The sequence below is a fragment of the Rhipicephalus microplus genome, chromosome 3, assembly GCF_043290135.1.
Source record: "Rhipicephalus microplus isolate Deutch F79 chromosome 3, USDA_Rmic, whole genome shotgun sequence".
NCBI lineage: Eukaryota > Metazoa > Arthropoda > Arachnida > Ixodida > Ixodidae > Rhipicephalus > Rhipicephalus microplus.
Window position 1 is genome coordinate 103,190,397 of NC_134702.1, and position 13,793 is coordinate 103,204,189.

General features: G+C 41.9%; 1 protein-coding gene across 1 annotated transcript in view; it reads right to left on the reverse strand.

The window, feature by feature from the left end:
• Positions 1-6,827: 6,827 nt before the first annotated feature.
• The window catches only part of LOC119159979 (uncharacterized), a 57,941-nt gene continuing 50,975 nt past the window's right edge, over positions 6,828-13,793 (reverse strand). Inside the window, exon 4 of the mRNA XM_075890074.1 lies at positions 6,828-7,280. Within this exon, the coding sequence (XP_075746189.1) occupies positions 7,213-7,280 (68 nt within the window). The 3' untranslated portion in view covers positions 6,828-7,212. The remainder of the gene's footprint in view (positions 7,281-13,793) is intronic.

The window sequence follows — 13,793 nt, forward strand, 5'->3', positions numbered from 1 at the left end:
ACTGTGCAGCAGCTCGCCCAGAAAGAGCCTCGATCGGCTTATCGCAGCCAGAGAGCGCGCTAGTATCGCGTAACTCTCAGGCTGCTCGCTCGTTTATAAAAAAAACATTCGATTATAAATTCGTGGCATGATCAGGTACACTAAAATTTCACCAGCTTGTCTGTGAACGTAGAAGGATCAACCCACGCAACACCACTGATTATGATCGAAAATTGGGTGTGACGGCCTTTTTAAATATAGCAGCTTAAAAAAACCGAATTCTCACTGTATAAATCATGAACAAAGTGTTCACGTATTAAATTTGGAAGGAAACTCCGTTATGTATAGATCAACTACATTAGCCAAGAAGTTCATGGAATTTACTGTGAGTGGAAAAAACCGTTTGATTTGTTTTTACTAGATGGAGTCAACATCTTCGTACCTATCGGTATTTGAGAGCGAAAGCATGCCCGTGCCACGGGAAAATAATACTGTTCGCGAAACTTGGAACGAAAAGTGTTGAAAACCTACTGCCACTGGCATGAACACCCGCCGACGATTGAAGCGTGACTCTACTGTAGATGAGGAAAGGTTGAATAACGAAAACAAAAAACTCAATATAGTTTTTATCAAATACTCCTTGTTTTCTGTTAGTCAACGTTAACAATAATTCGACTTAGTGGTTCATTGAGCACTTGAATAAATGGTTGATTGCTTCAATTTTTAGTCTAATGCCATAGCTCGGGGGCGTATCCAGGGAATCTGGTATAAGGGCTTGTGCTTAGTTTCGTGCATTGCCGGGTCAACGCGACATCACTCACTTTTGCTTCCTGTTTTCTTGCGTGCCTTCCGTAGTTTATTCGCTTATGAGCTGCCCGCCACGGTGGTCTAGTGGCTATGGTACTCGGCTGCTGACCCGCAGGTCGCGGGATCAAACCCGGCTGTGGCGGCTGCATTTCCGATGGAGGCGGAAATGTTGTAGGCCCGTGTACTCAGATTTGGGTGCTCGTTAAAGATCCCCAGGTGGTCGAAATTTCCGGAGCCCTCCACTACGGCGTCTCTCACAATCATGTGGTGGTTTTGGGACGTTAAACCGCACAAATCAATCAATCAATCGCTTATGAGTTGTTCGCTAGCGTGACATTTTAGAGCTGAACAAGCTCACAGAATGGGTAGGTGGCCGCTGCCATAACTGCCGCCTGCCTTCGCTGGCACACGGCCGGCGTGAATGTGACACGATAAGAATGGAGACGCTGTACTCTATGGATGCTAAAGCGATTTTCTCAAGGCTGCTCTCTTGGTGCAGTAGTTTGCCACGATTGGGTAACGTGAGCTTTCGAACTGTCACGCTATTGTACTCGTGAGCAGCGGTGTCACAATTTATTCTGTAAAGCTTTTAGTGTACATTGCAAGCGCACTTTTTCGCTATTAAAACAACCTTGCTTTCTGAATCTTTCTTGTTGATATTTTTTTCTCTCACGCACGCAACTAGTGATCTATACAGCAAAATGAAATGGTGGTTTCACAACGGTACGTAAAGAGTCAACAATTATTAAAAAATGTCAATGTCGTGCCATGTAGGGCAAATGCACGACGTCACTACCGCTCCTTGTGGCGATGTAACATTAGATTGTTTATTTCTAGTTACTTTTCTCCTCTATAGGTAAAAGGTGACGGTAGCAACAATCTGCCAACTACTAGATACAAGGGCATGTATGAAACTTACGCTACCAGTTTACATATGCCTTGCCCGTGCGGCTCATTGTGCTGGCGTGCTAGCGCAGATAATCGTGTGCAGTGCCTCATCGTCAGAGTTTGTTGTTGCCATGAGGCGACAACTCGGTACTATGGGATTTGATTTGATTTGTGGGGTTTAACGTCCCAAAACCATCATATGAATATGAGAGACGCCGTAGTGGAGGACTCCGAAAATTTCGACCACCTGGGGTTCTTTCACGTGCACCCAAATCTGAGTACACCGGCCTACGACATTTCCGCCTCCATCGGAAATGCAGCCGCCGCAGCCGGGATTTGAACCCGCGACCTGCGGGTCAGCAGCCGAGTACCTTAGCCACTAGACCACCGCGGCGGGGCTCCGTACTATGGGAAAGTTCCTTACTGCGATGAAACAAAAAGCCATGAAACGAAAAAAAAATGCCAGGGGTTAATGCAGGATGCATTGGCGAGTGCGAGTGTACGTCACCTAAAAGTTGAGTGTCGTTCCATCATGGAGGCAACCAAGTGGTTATAGGTTTGAATGCATGGGCCTATGAGGAGCTTTTCTCTTAGAGTAGTATATTAACTATATGCACGATGGCGTAGAACCTAAATGTAGATAAATAAAAATAACAAACAAAATTAAAACCAACTTGAAGTGCTCTCGAACCCTTAAGTGTTTTATTACTCAGACGTTTCAAGGAGGGTGTAGAAGAGTTGTACTACTAAGTAAAAACCGTGAAAAAAGAACACCATAGCGAAGGTGCAAGCGCTAACCGCCCTGTAGCCCAACTGCTTTGCATTGTTTCCTTATTTTAAACACGGGAGGAAAATCGTATTCACTCCAAAGTAGGAATAGAATTCGCTTCAACTTGCATGTTGTTTAGCAAACGACGTCGAGTGTTCTAGAAGCAATGCATGCCTACACGTATGTTTGAGTACCTTGGAGATTGTACGCTAGCATGTACACTAATACTAGAGTGTACTCTAACGCATGGGCAAGATAAAGCTGTCCAATTTCACCCCTGGTGACTTTCCAATTAGTGACGATGAATGATAGCGCGACAATCCATCGTGCATCGCGTGCGTCACTTTTCTTTCCGGGCAAATGTTACCCAATAGTGCTTCGTTCAAACCTGCTGGAGTTAATTTTGTCTCTCCTTCAGAATAACAAGATATAAAGTGGAGTTTGGGTGTTTTATGTTCTGGACGTCCCCACGAACCCAAGAAACCTGCTGAAGTTGAGAATAAAAAGATCAACACCTTTAGAAACTCTCAAGCTAGCCGAAGACTACAAGAACCAGGACATGCGATACAGGCTCCTTCCGTAAAAGGCAAAAACCATGAGGACAATGTCAACCGCTACGATAACGTCCTCGGCGCCACCGACACCAATCGGAATGCAGCAGCCCCCTGAGCCACTGTATTTTCTCGCAACATCACTCGAAGAATTTGGAAGCGGCTAGAAAAACACGACCGACTCCTCTACTCCAATGACAAGAACTACGATGAGAAGCTTTATTACACTTAATGCTACCTGGAAGATCTCACAAAGACCTTGTTAAAAAATTGGAAATCCACATTGCAAAACCAGCACATCTTTCGCGGTACTTTTTTGGGCACATTCAAGTGTTTCGTTCATAAAGAAAGGGTGGAATTTCCTGGAAACATGGGTACGGCTCTCAAACAAAAACGCAGCCATCTTCGCAGAAAAACATTTTGATGGAACCACCTCTTTATGTGAATGAATAAATATTCGCGGAGCTCATGCAGAGTGCAGTGGAAAATAGCAGCAACGGTACACACCTAGCACAAAGGGTGTCACAGCCACTTGAAGATGTCACGTTTCTTGCAGTATGAGTGATACCAAGGAGGAGCGTGCAACGTATTCTCATGACGTTTCCGCGAGACACTGGGCTATGTGATATTTGGTGGCGTATCACTCTTATTAAGAAGATGGTCAGGCGAAACAATTGCAGGTGAATAGGCTGGACTAACCCCGCCTGTTGCAACTGCACCCAACCACCACATCCCACCCATCCCAAACAGTTCGAGAGTATATCGCCGGAGTGTGACAACAGTAGAGAAGTTGTTGAATGTGCTGACTGACAGTATATTCGCTGCTTGATTCTAGACAGCGTGACTGTTGAAGCCGTCGGCTTTCACGACGTGCACGAAAGCTTTTGAAACATCATAAGGGAGAAGCTGCGCAAACGGAGACATTTTCTGCTTCCTATCAAGTGGAAGAAAATGCTGAAGATGTGAGCATGTTCGGTAGACGCCGAGGTTTGGTAGTGCTGCAGTAGGACGTCGGTGATATAACAGTCGACCGCAGTAGAAAAGAGAGAAGGTGGCCGCTTGAGGCTAGGTCAAGAACTCACTGGAGGTGCTCCCTAGTGGACCTTAGAAAGCGTCACCACTGCAACTTCGTACAGTAGGCGTCGTCTTTGAGAGTTGAGAAGCTGTCAACGGGACTACCGATTCTGTTCCGTAAACAAAGCACTTTCAGAGCACTGCGAGCAGCGAGTCACGTACGTCTTTTTCTGCGCAATAGAATAAACTAGAGTATAGTAGAACTTTGAACCATAGCACACATACAAGCTGGGCATTCTAAGATGATGATTATGACGATAGCATAAATGCATGGCTCCTACCCTTTCTAAGAAAATGTCCAAGAAACGAGTAATTAGAGGGGATGACATATTACATATAAGTGTACTGAATTATAAAAATGCTTAGAAGAAATGAAATTTTACTAATTCAGAGATTGGCAATTAAAACTGCCTTGATTCGATGGAGAGTCTTTCTACAGCAGAACAGATATCCCAGTGACAATAACCCAATGAGGAGGCTCCCAACGAGAGAATATTGGAAATAATAAAATCCTATTTATTTCTATTAGGAGCTGCTTTAACAACTTTTTTCTGAGTAACTTAAAATGACTACACAATTAAAAATAATGCTTGGTTGTTTCATCCTTGTTACACAATGATAACAGAGGTGAAGGAGCTAGAGTAGCTATATGCATGTAGTAATTTAGTTTTATAACTCTATAGTGTAATTTGGTAAAAATAATTTTTTGCGTGTACACCAGAACTTCCTACGCCAAGGGAACAAGATGTGTCGATATTCGTTTGGTTCAGTGACTATTGTTCTACCAGAGTCTTGAATTATGGCATGCCTGCGAAATTCTCGCGTATTATGAGTGCTCTTGGGGGAATCATTGAAAGTACCAGGCCTCTGAAAGCGATTTTCACCAGCGTCTACGATTTCATTCATTTTTATTCCATTGAGTGCGGGAACCCAGATTAATATGATTAAAGTTATATGAGATGGAAGCATAAAATAAAACGTGTGTGATAAATGCGAGTCACTATTGGAGGTGAGCGTCGAACACTAAGATAACGTATCGGTAACTATATGACCACACTTGTGGCTGGTGAGCTGAGCTTTCTTAATGCCGTAATCACCGTGATAAATTAGGCCGAAAATACTGACAAGAAATCGGGTAGTCGAAGTGAAAAGGACCAATTGAAGGTTTCGGAGAAAATTGTAATGCCAGATTTCTCTTCAGATTGTGATGGACCTGTGGCTCTGATATTTATCAAATTTTCTCTATTAAATGCTCTTGTAGAAGTCTATTTATTAACCGTGAAAGTCAATCTTTTTGCATGATTTGGATATATATCACGAAGAAATGATTTAGACATTCTGCCTTTCATTGCTAATGGTTCGTAATTCGCAGCTCAACATCTAATGAACCAACGAGTGATTGTATGTATCCCCCCTGTTGAGTCTGAAACCGAAGCCACTTAAATAAAATAAGAATAACACTGACTGGTGTGTATAAATAATATTTAGTTTTATAGGACACTGATAAAACTTCAAAAATGTTTGTATTGTTAGTATTGCAAATCTGCACAAAAGAGAGGGCAAACTAGCCTAAGTACAGAACACTATTGGCGACGAATTTCGGTAATCCAAGGCATGAGCTTTGCACCTGTCTTTCCGGGAATACCATAGAACGCAATTTATAAGGTGGTGCACCTGAATATAAGGCACATTCAAATTTTAAAAGGGATGTACGTACATTTTGTATATCATAACTAATGAGTGTCTTCGCATCACCGATCTACTGTTGCATAGCCTTGTATAGGACTCCTAGCGCCCGTACTCTTTTCTTGGGTATGTAATCAATATGTATATGCAAATATAGGTAGTACTTACAAATATTTTCAGATATTTTATCGAGTGGTTGGTTGGTTGTTCCTCAGAGCAACCTACCACGGGGGATCGGCCATGAAACAGACGGTGCCTCATTTGTGCGATGGAATGGTTTTACCAGCCAGATTATTTAGAGACGGATGGTTAAACAAAGAACCGATTGGTAAACGATAGATTAGAAATAAATTAAATAGAGGTAATACAAAAAACGAACAGGCTGATATGGTTTAAAATAAAGTGAATTTATGCCTCAGGTTAACAATCTATTCGTTTTCTTGCCTTTCGAAAATCGCATACAGCCTCGCAAACGTTCCTGTGGCTAAATCCCTTTTCAGTTGCTCCAAAGAAAAGGACCACCGGCAGGGATAAATTTTGAGCCAACCTACGAGAGGTTCTTCTAGCAGTCTCTTCCTTTGGTTTGTATATAACCTACATGTTAAGAAGAAATGGTGAAGGAATTCACTCTCGTTGCAGTGGGGGTATAGAGGAGACTTTGCCAGTCCAGACCTGTGTAGACAAAAGTTCTGGGGGGTGGGGGCAGACTCGGCATCTTAGTCTCGTTATTGATGTCTCCGCCAATCTAGAGGAGCAGCATGAATTTTTCTGCGGTATTTAGAAACAGAAAAATCAGATGTTGCCAAGCGAGATTTTTCGAACTGATCTGATATGGCAAATTTTTCAAAGCGTGCCATGGCGATAATTGCTAGCGTTGGCAATAAAGAAGTTATGAGATAATTATGTGAGGCCACTGCGAATGCATCTGCATATTCATTGAGGGTTAAACCTTTACGCCCTGGTATCCACACTAAGCGAATGAGTCGTAAATGTCTTGGGGCAAGGTCGTAAAATACTTTTAAAGCATTCGACATATTAGGCGCAGAAAATGAACTACACACAGGCAAGCAGTCTGGAAGAATAATAGCATTTCTTATTGGTTGAGGAAGACGACGACGAATTCATTTAATTGTAATCCGCAGTGACTTGGAACCCACACTAATTTCAGGAGTTATGCGGCGGTGCTAATGTGTGGAACGCTGCTAGGGCACGAGATTGTTCTGAGGTTGTCAGAGCTGCACACACCCGAAGTGAGTCAGTTAAGATGACTGCACTGGTTTTGGTCTTAGGAATTTTTGGAAGAGCTAAAATGATAGCTACTAGCTAGGCTTCAAATATAGGAGTAAAATCTGGAAGCATCAATGAAAACAACCAGAAGAGGAAATCAGACGCTATTCCTACGCCTGTCTTTTCTTTGTTGACAGAAGCATCTGTAGCTATTAGACACGTCTTCGTTCTTCAGACATAGTCATCATGATGTGTCTTCGCCTTCTTCATTGATTCTGGGAACTCGACTTGACTGTGGTCTGTAGAGAGAGAGAGAGAGAGAGAGAGAAAGACTTTATTCACAGGATCCTGCGTGGGGTACGTAGGCGCTGGCCTCGCAGGGAGCGGTCTATCTTTTTAATGTTCTAGTCTATGCAGTCCTAGAAACACTGGGCCATGAACTCGAGGGTTGAACCTGACCCGACAGAGGATACTTGGGTTCCCGCGCCCCGCGCTTGCGGATCACGAGTTTTCGTTCTCCTCTGCCTGGCCAGGGCCCTCTCGAGTCGCTGGATCGCCCATTTCTGAGATTGGCCTGTAATTGGTAGGATCCCCGTTTCTCGTTTTTTCGGCTTCTACAATAACATTAAGGTTTAGACATTGGGTCTTTGCAAAGTAAAACCGGTAAAGTAATATTGGATAAATTTAAAAGATTACTTATATCTAGGGCACTGGCGGAATAAATATCGGTGTGCGTCTCACCAATTAGAACCATCTTACACCAGATTGTGCTGCAGAATTCCGCAACTGATATATTACCTAAATAAAGGTGGAATCAAGGAGTCTTTGTTGTGCTTGTTTTGAAACCAGATTGACACAATCGACTATTTCTCTTTATTCTGGCGTCGCTATTCTCACTAGCGAAAAGGTTCCTAAAAGCCCCATTTCAGAAGATCGATTAGTAAAAGTTCCAGTATTTTTATCACTTGGAGGCACTTCATTAAATTACTGCCACTAGGATGTATCCCTGCTTTGTTCACATATATGAAAGCACTAATATACCTACAGGGTCAGTCTATTTTATATACTCATAGTATTGTTTTAAAAGCCATTATATCTATCAGGAAGCTTAGATGCTTTGACGGCCTGCTCAGTAAGCACTTTAATTTATTCGAAGTTTTACTTTTAAACCGATTTCCCAGGTTTGTTTTAGTTTCACAGATATTAACTTTGTGCGACCTGCCACCCGGTTCTTCACCCTTCATCCTTTGTAGGTGAGCGCCATCCAGACAAGATCATCATCATCAATCTCCTCCAGTGGGTGAATTCAATGTGCGAAAGTCTCATTTCAACTTAGGCTGATTTATGGCGTAGTGGACGTTGTGCCAGTGTTTTTGTAGCAGTTACGCAAAAAAAGTGTAAAAAAAAAGCTCTATAAGCGCTCCTCGTCGAGCTTTCGCTGGGACGGTGATGCGCGGTCTGCGCAGGCCTGGCGGTTTTTCTAAATTTTTAAGCATCACGTCGAGAGGATGTACGTTATCTAGAACTTCATAAGGAGTTCACCTCAGCGCCGCTCCCTCCGTTTGCTATTTGATCATATAGAAATTCGTGGCTGGGCCTCTTTGGAAGTGTAGGAAAGCGGCAGACTCTCATGCCGCTTATCGCGTATACCATTGTTCTGGAAGTGGTATGCATTTCTTGCACCACTCAGACACACCAGTCATATAGCCTGAGCATCACCAGAATAACCCATTGTTTATCTGTGTGAACTACTTTCTTTGCAGCATTGAATAACACACACACACAAAGAAAAGAGCGCAGTGTGGTCTTGTTAGTGGAGCTCAGAGTGTTTACAACGTAATGCTACATAATATTGCAACGGACTGTAGTAAACAGCTTTACCTCGTAGCCTGATCTGGGTGCCTTCACAGACAGCAGGAACGTTTCAAACGTAAACTAGATAGTGACGCTTTTGCCTATGTTCCTTTTTTGTAGATAAAATCTCGTGAAAAGTTGCGACTCAGTAATTTTGTAACAATGCACCATTTAACTCATTCACAAAAAGAAAGGACTTTCAGCGCCACAATTTACACATGGAAGTTCTCGACTGCTATAGCCGGTGATTACATTAATAATGACCGGACGTGTTCGCGAAATTTGGCGACACTTTACACGAGACTTTACATTTGGTGGCTATGGTACTTTGGACGTTACAATGATAAAATAGGTCTAGCGATAAAATAGCCATAGATTTAAATGTCTCCACGGTGCTTCCTACGGTATAATGGTTGCGTGCGTAGAATAAAATAATAATGCCTCAATGCTTAGCTCTTTCGTGTTTTTATTTGAAAGGTAAGGTTGCTAACAAGACATTTGTGTGTAAAAAGAAGCTGTGAAGAACACATTATATATTTAAGGCCTTTGACGCAAACTTCATTACATGTCCACATCATTACAGTGTAGGTTTTAGCAAGTATCTATACTTTTACAGAGTAGTTAGGTTATTTTATTTCTATTTATGTATGGCATCAAAATCGTATAAAAATATCAATACAATATCAGATGTTGTCTTTCATTTATTTTATCTAAATGTTATTAAAATCGAGACGCTAAGCTTTTTTTAAATTGAAGTATTTACACCGTTCTTGCAATCAGCAGAAATTTTGTAAGAGAGAACGAAAAACAAATGGGGCATAATGACGACTCTATCAAATTGCTGAAACAAATCTGAGTGACGAAACAAATTGAAACCTTATCTGCTGATCCACTTGAACTATATTGTATGTACCTATTGTATGGCTCCGTATCACCTTAGTGTAATGTAATGTGCCATGACATGGCCGGAATAATGATCCATAATATCAGCGTTGTAAGAAGGCGCCCACTGATTAACCGTTACTTGAAAGTAAAAAAAGTACTGCTTGGATTTAATTGAGATTTTCATGTTCAATTTAATGCAATATATAAGAACACGTGTAAGTTTTCATAGAGTTTTATGAGTTTTTGCACACGTTATGACACTACATTTTGAAAACTATGCTGTCCGTCAGAGGATTAGGAAAGCTGGTGATTTGCAATGGGGCAGAGTACGCTAAGCCTTTGCCAAATGAGTGCTAAATTATGTTGGTCCATACAGCCTATTGATGCAGCGGGGCGTTACGGAAAGCGTAACGCCACGCTTCCTGCAACACTACTTCAATGTATTGTGGCATACCTGCATTGTTTTCTAAGCATTCTGAAAATTTCGGCATTAATGGAGTGTAATAGTAAGCTCAGCGTACACCAAGCGAGTGTTTTGCTATTATGGGAATGAATTACAAGAGTCAACATGTAGGGGGTCTTCTGAGAGATAAAGTGCACCCTCAGACCCCGAATGCGTTATCTACTGTCATTTATATCACCCGGGTGAATGTGGGCATGTACCACTTTGTATCACGGATGAAATATCTTTGGTTACTCCCAGCACGGTTATTGAGCTCCGCCCCTTCTATGCCATTGTTGCACCAGCTGAGGAGAGTTTCCAGTGGCACTACGCTTTCTTGTTGTTTTTTCTTCTCAGTGGATGGCCACCTGGTTACACACAGAGCGGAAACTGCTGCGTTGTCGTGCAGCAGCATAACTACTGTGCTTTTGTATTTACTCTTGATGATACAAACTTATTTCTTGTATTGAAACAGAAACTATACTCCCCACGTTCCTTTCGTTCCATATTTTTTTATTGTTGGCAGAGGGCACCCTTCGTGCCATCGTCATTCCCCGTCTCCTTTAAGTGTCCATGTTAACATCCCAAGAGAGAACCGAAACCTGAACGGGCTCTGACATTTTAACAGTGGCATCTGTTGCAGCCTCGTGGGTTTCAAATAACTGAAAAAAAGAACGTTCTTTTAAAAAGTAGCTCATTCAATCCCTGAGGCACCAAACAACATCAGGCGCGCTAGCGTGAAGTCAAAGATTTGATTACACTTCCGACCAAAACGATGTACTCTATGCACTTTCCGCGCTGTGCATGGATTTTGTTCTTGCCGAAGCATGAGCAATGCGCTTTTTTCAACGCACAAGGCAAGTTGGGAAACCTGAAAGAAATTTAGGAAAACGAGTACTTACCAAGTAAGTTTGATGAGCTCTCGTTTTCCTAAAGTTAAAGACTCATAGAACAGAGAAAATTGATCGATCAATATTCCAAGTTACCGCCAAGTTGTAGCAACTCTTGGCATCCGAAATTCCAATGACCAAATCAGAATACTTTGTCCTGTATTTTTTAATATTGAAAAATTAACTCCACTTTGTAAAAACGCTGTTCATGTTGGGCAAAACAGGAAACAAAAGCTACGTTTTCTTTGACAGCTAAGATCTTGAAGCCGAAGGTAAAGCGTCTGTTGTCCGCTAAAAACCTTCTGCGCCGTTCGCCCAGCCACGCATGCCCTGAGAAACAGTCACCACCAAGCCTAGTTTTTTCAGCGTGGTGCGAGCCCAGTACGAGCAGCGGAAGGCCTGTGCTTCTGCTACGGGTGGCACAGCTAGATTGCACGTTAGCTCTGCTGCTGTATTTGGCCCTCGGATTTTATCATTATTACTAGAGGAAACTTTGGCGCTACGATAGCTCAGCCAGCATGAGAATGATGACTACAGCGCGGATTTGCTTAATCTTCGGGCTTGCGATTGTCAACAGACTTGTGGCTGCGATTATTGTTGTGTTTTTTGCGTTTGTTTTAAATTAGATAAATTATTCATTGTGAACTTCGCTAGCCAAATTTAATTGATTGGTGTCAAATCTAAGGTAGTCCAGTGGAGCTGGTGAACATTTGCTGAACGCGTTCTCGAGATAAAGCAGCTTACGGCCACATGAAGCCAAACAGAGCCAAAAGAACGACGCTGTTTAGAAAACTTCGAATACTACTCATTATTTTCATACTGGCTGAAGGATAATGCATTGCGGCTACCATAAACACTAGTGCCAGACTTTTCTCTAATACATTTATAGGAAACCTCATGGTTTGAACAAGGTCTGTGACAGGCTGCAATTTGACTGTAATCTTGCTGCGCCTGAAGAAAGAACGGACCTATAGCATCAGACAACGAGGTCACGTTAGTTCCCCGAGAATGACTAGGTTTGTTGTTGTTTTTTTCTGATTTACACTGCTAGTGTAAAATTCTCCATTCCTTTTCATGCAAACATTTGGTCCTGGCTGAGTTTGATCAAGCGGCATTTGAAAAAGGTGTCCAGCCGCTGCATCCGCTTACAGGCTATTTCTTTACTTTCTCCTGAAATACCAGCAATACGAAGAAGGTTAAGGTGAGATATATATTTAGATAAGAGCATAATGTAAATTTAATTTACCTTCAATCTTGCTGTAGGGGTCGTTACTCGTCCGAGAAACCGAGTTAAATACGCGTTGCGTTAGGGTGACTTCTCTTTAAAGAAATTTTAAAAAGATGTTTCAAGTATTTGCAGCCTGCTTCCTCGTTTGTTGGCCTCACGGTAATAAAATTGAAAGACCGGAAGTGCTTACACTAGGTAAATATCGAAGATTTAGGGAAATGTCAGAAAGACGGTATCGAAAAGTGTTCTCAAATATTGGAAAAGTGACCGAGTGCAGACATAGATATCGTCGTCATATATACTTAGAGTTACACGCGAAGTGCACAAGTGCCGACTTACAAGATGCCTACGCAATGGAAATGGAGTTCTTCAGTAAAATCATATTTGGTGCACAGGAAAATGGGGAAAATACATTAAAACAAACAATTATTGAGAAAATAAGCGTTCGTATGGAAGAAAAAGAAAGAGAAAAAAATGCGCGTTGGTGTTTCTGTTGGCAGTTGGACAATAAGAAAATGCGTAGTTATGGCACTGAGCCGTGACACCGATGACGGGAAGGAAGACACTAACACTGCAATGCAGTGTCAAACAACAAGAAAGTACTTCTTGTTTATCTTAATTATTGAATACTGTGGACTAAGTGTACTTGGCTCAGCTGGGTCAGACGTAGGAGAAATTGGCAGAATGATGGGTCTTACAATCGCTTTTTCGGTCTTGCCATGCTGAAGAGACTTCATTATTGACGTGATTGACGGTGTAATGAATTTAGAAAAGTGCGTGTGCGATGATTACGCTGCCGGGTACAGTAGCACACGCTTATAGAGCCGATATGTCCGAACTCCAAAGATTTCGAAGGCCCACTACTGTGATCTTTATTATAGTTTTAATATTAGTCTGTTTTTCGCAGGACAATATTACCAATCGCATCAAAATTTGTATCTTTACTTTACGCTTTCGCTGTTCTATTTTTTTTTCTATTGCAGTGCTGCAAAAATTACGGCAGCCGATTGAGTAAAAACAGATCATTTCCTAGTCAATGCAAATCTTTACTTTACCCAGTGTGTTTGAATCGCGTATCAGTATTCAATTTGTGCCGTCAAAAATTTGTTCTGATGAATAGTGCAAAGTAAATTTTGGTAAACGCCGCAATCTAATTTATGAGTATTATACCACCACAATTTTCTCGACATTCAGTCATCACAAAATAGGTCATGTAGGTCTAGATGTGCATAATGAACTTTGCATAGATGCTTATTCAACGCTTAGTGTAAATGTGATTCTGCCCATCATGCTGCAACATGAGAAATGGCATACTAAAACAAAATTCGGCAAATATCACGTACCTTTGGAATCGATATTGTGCGAAGCATGTGAAGAGATCGCGACTGCATTGTGTTTTTTTTTTCATTGAATGAAACGTCAAGAAGTGACGCTAAAGGTTTGTGAAAGTGCTGTACGCGCAAACATGTTAGACAGTCGCGTTTTTACTATTGCGTGATGATCCCAACAGCAA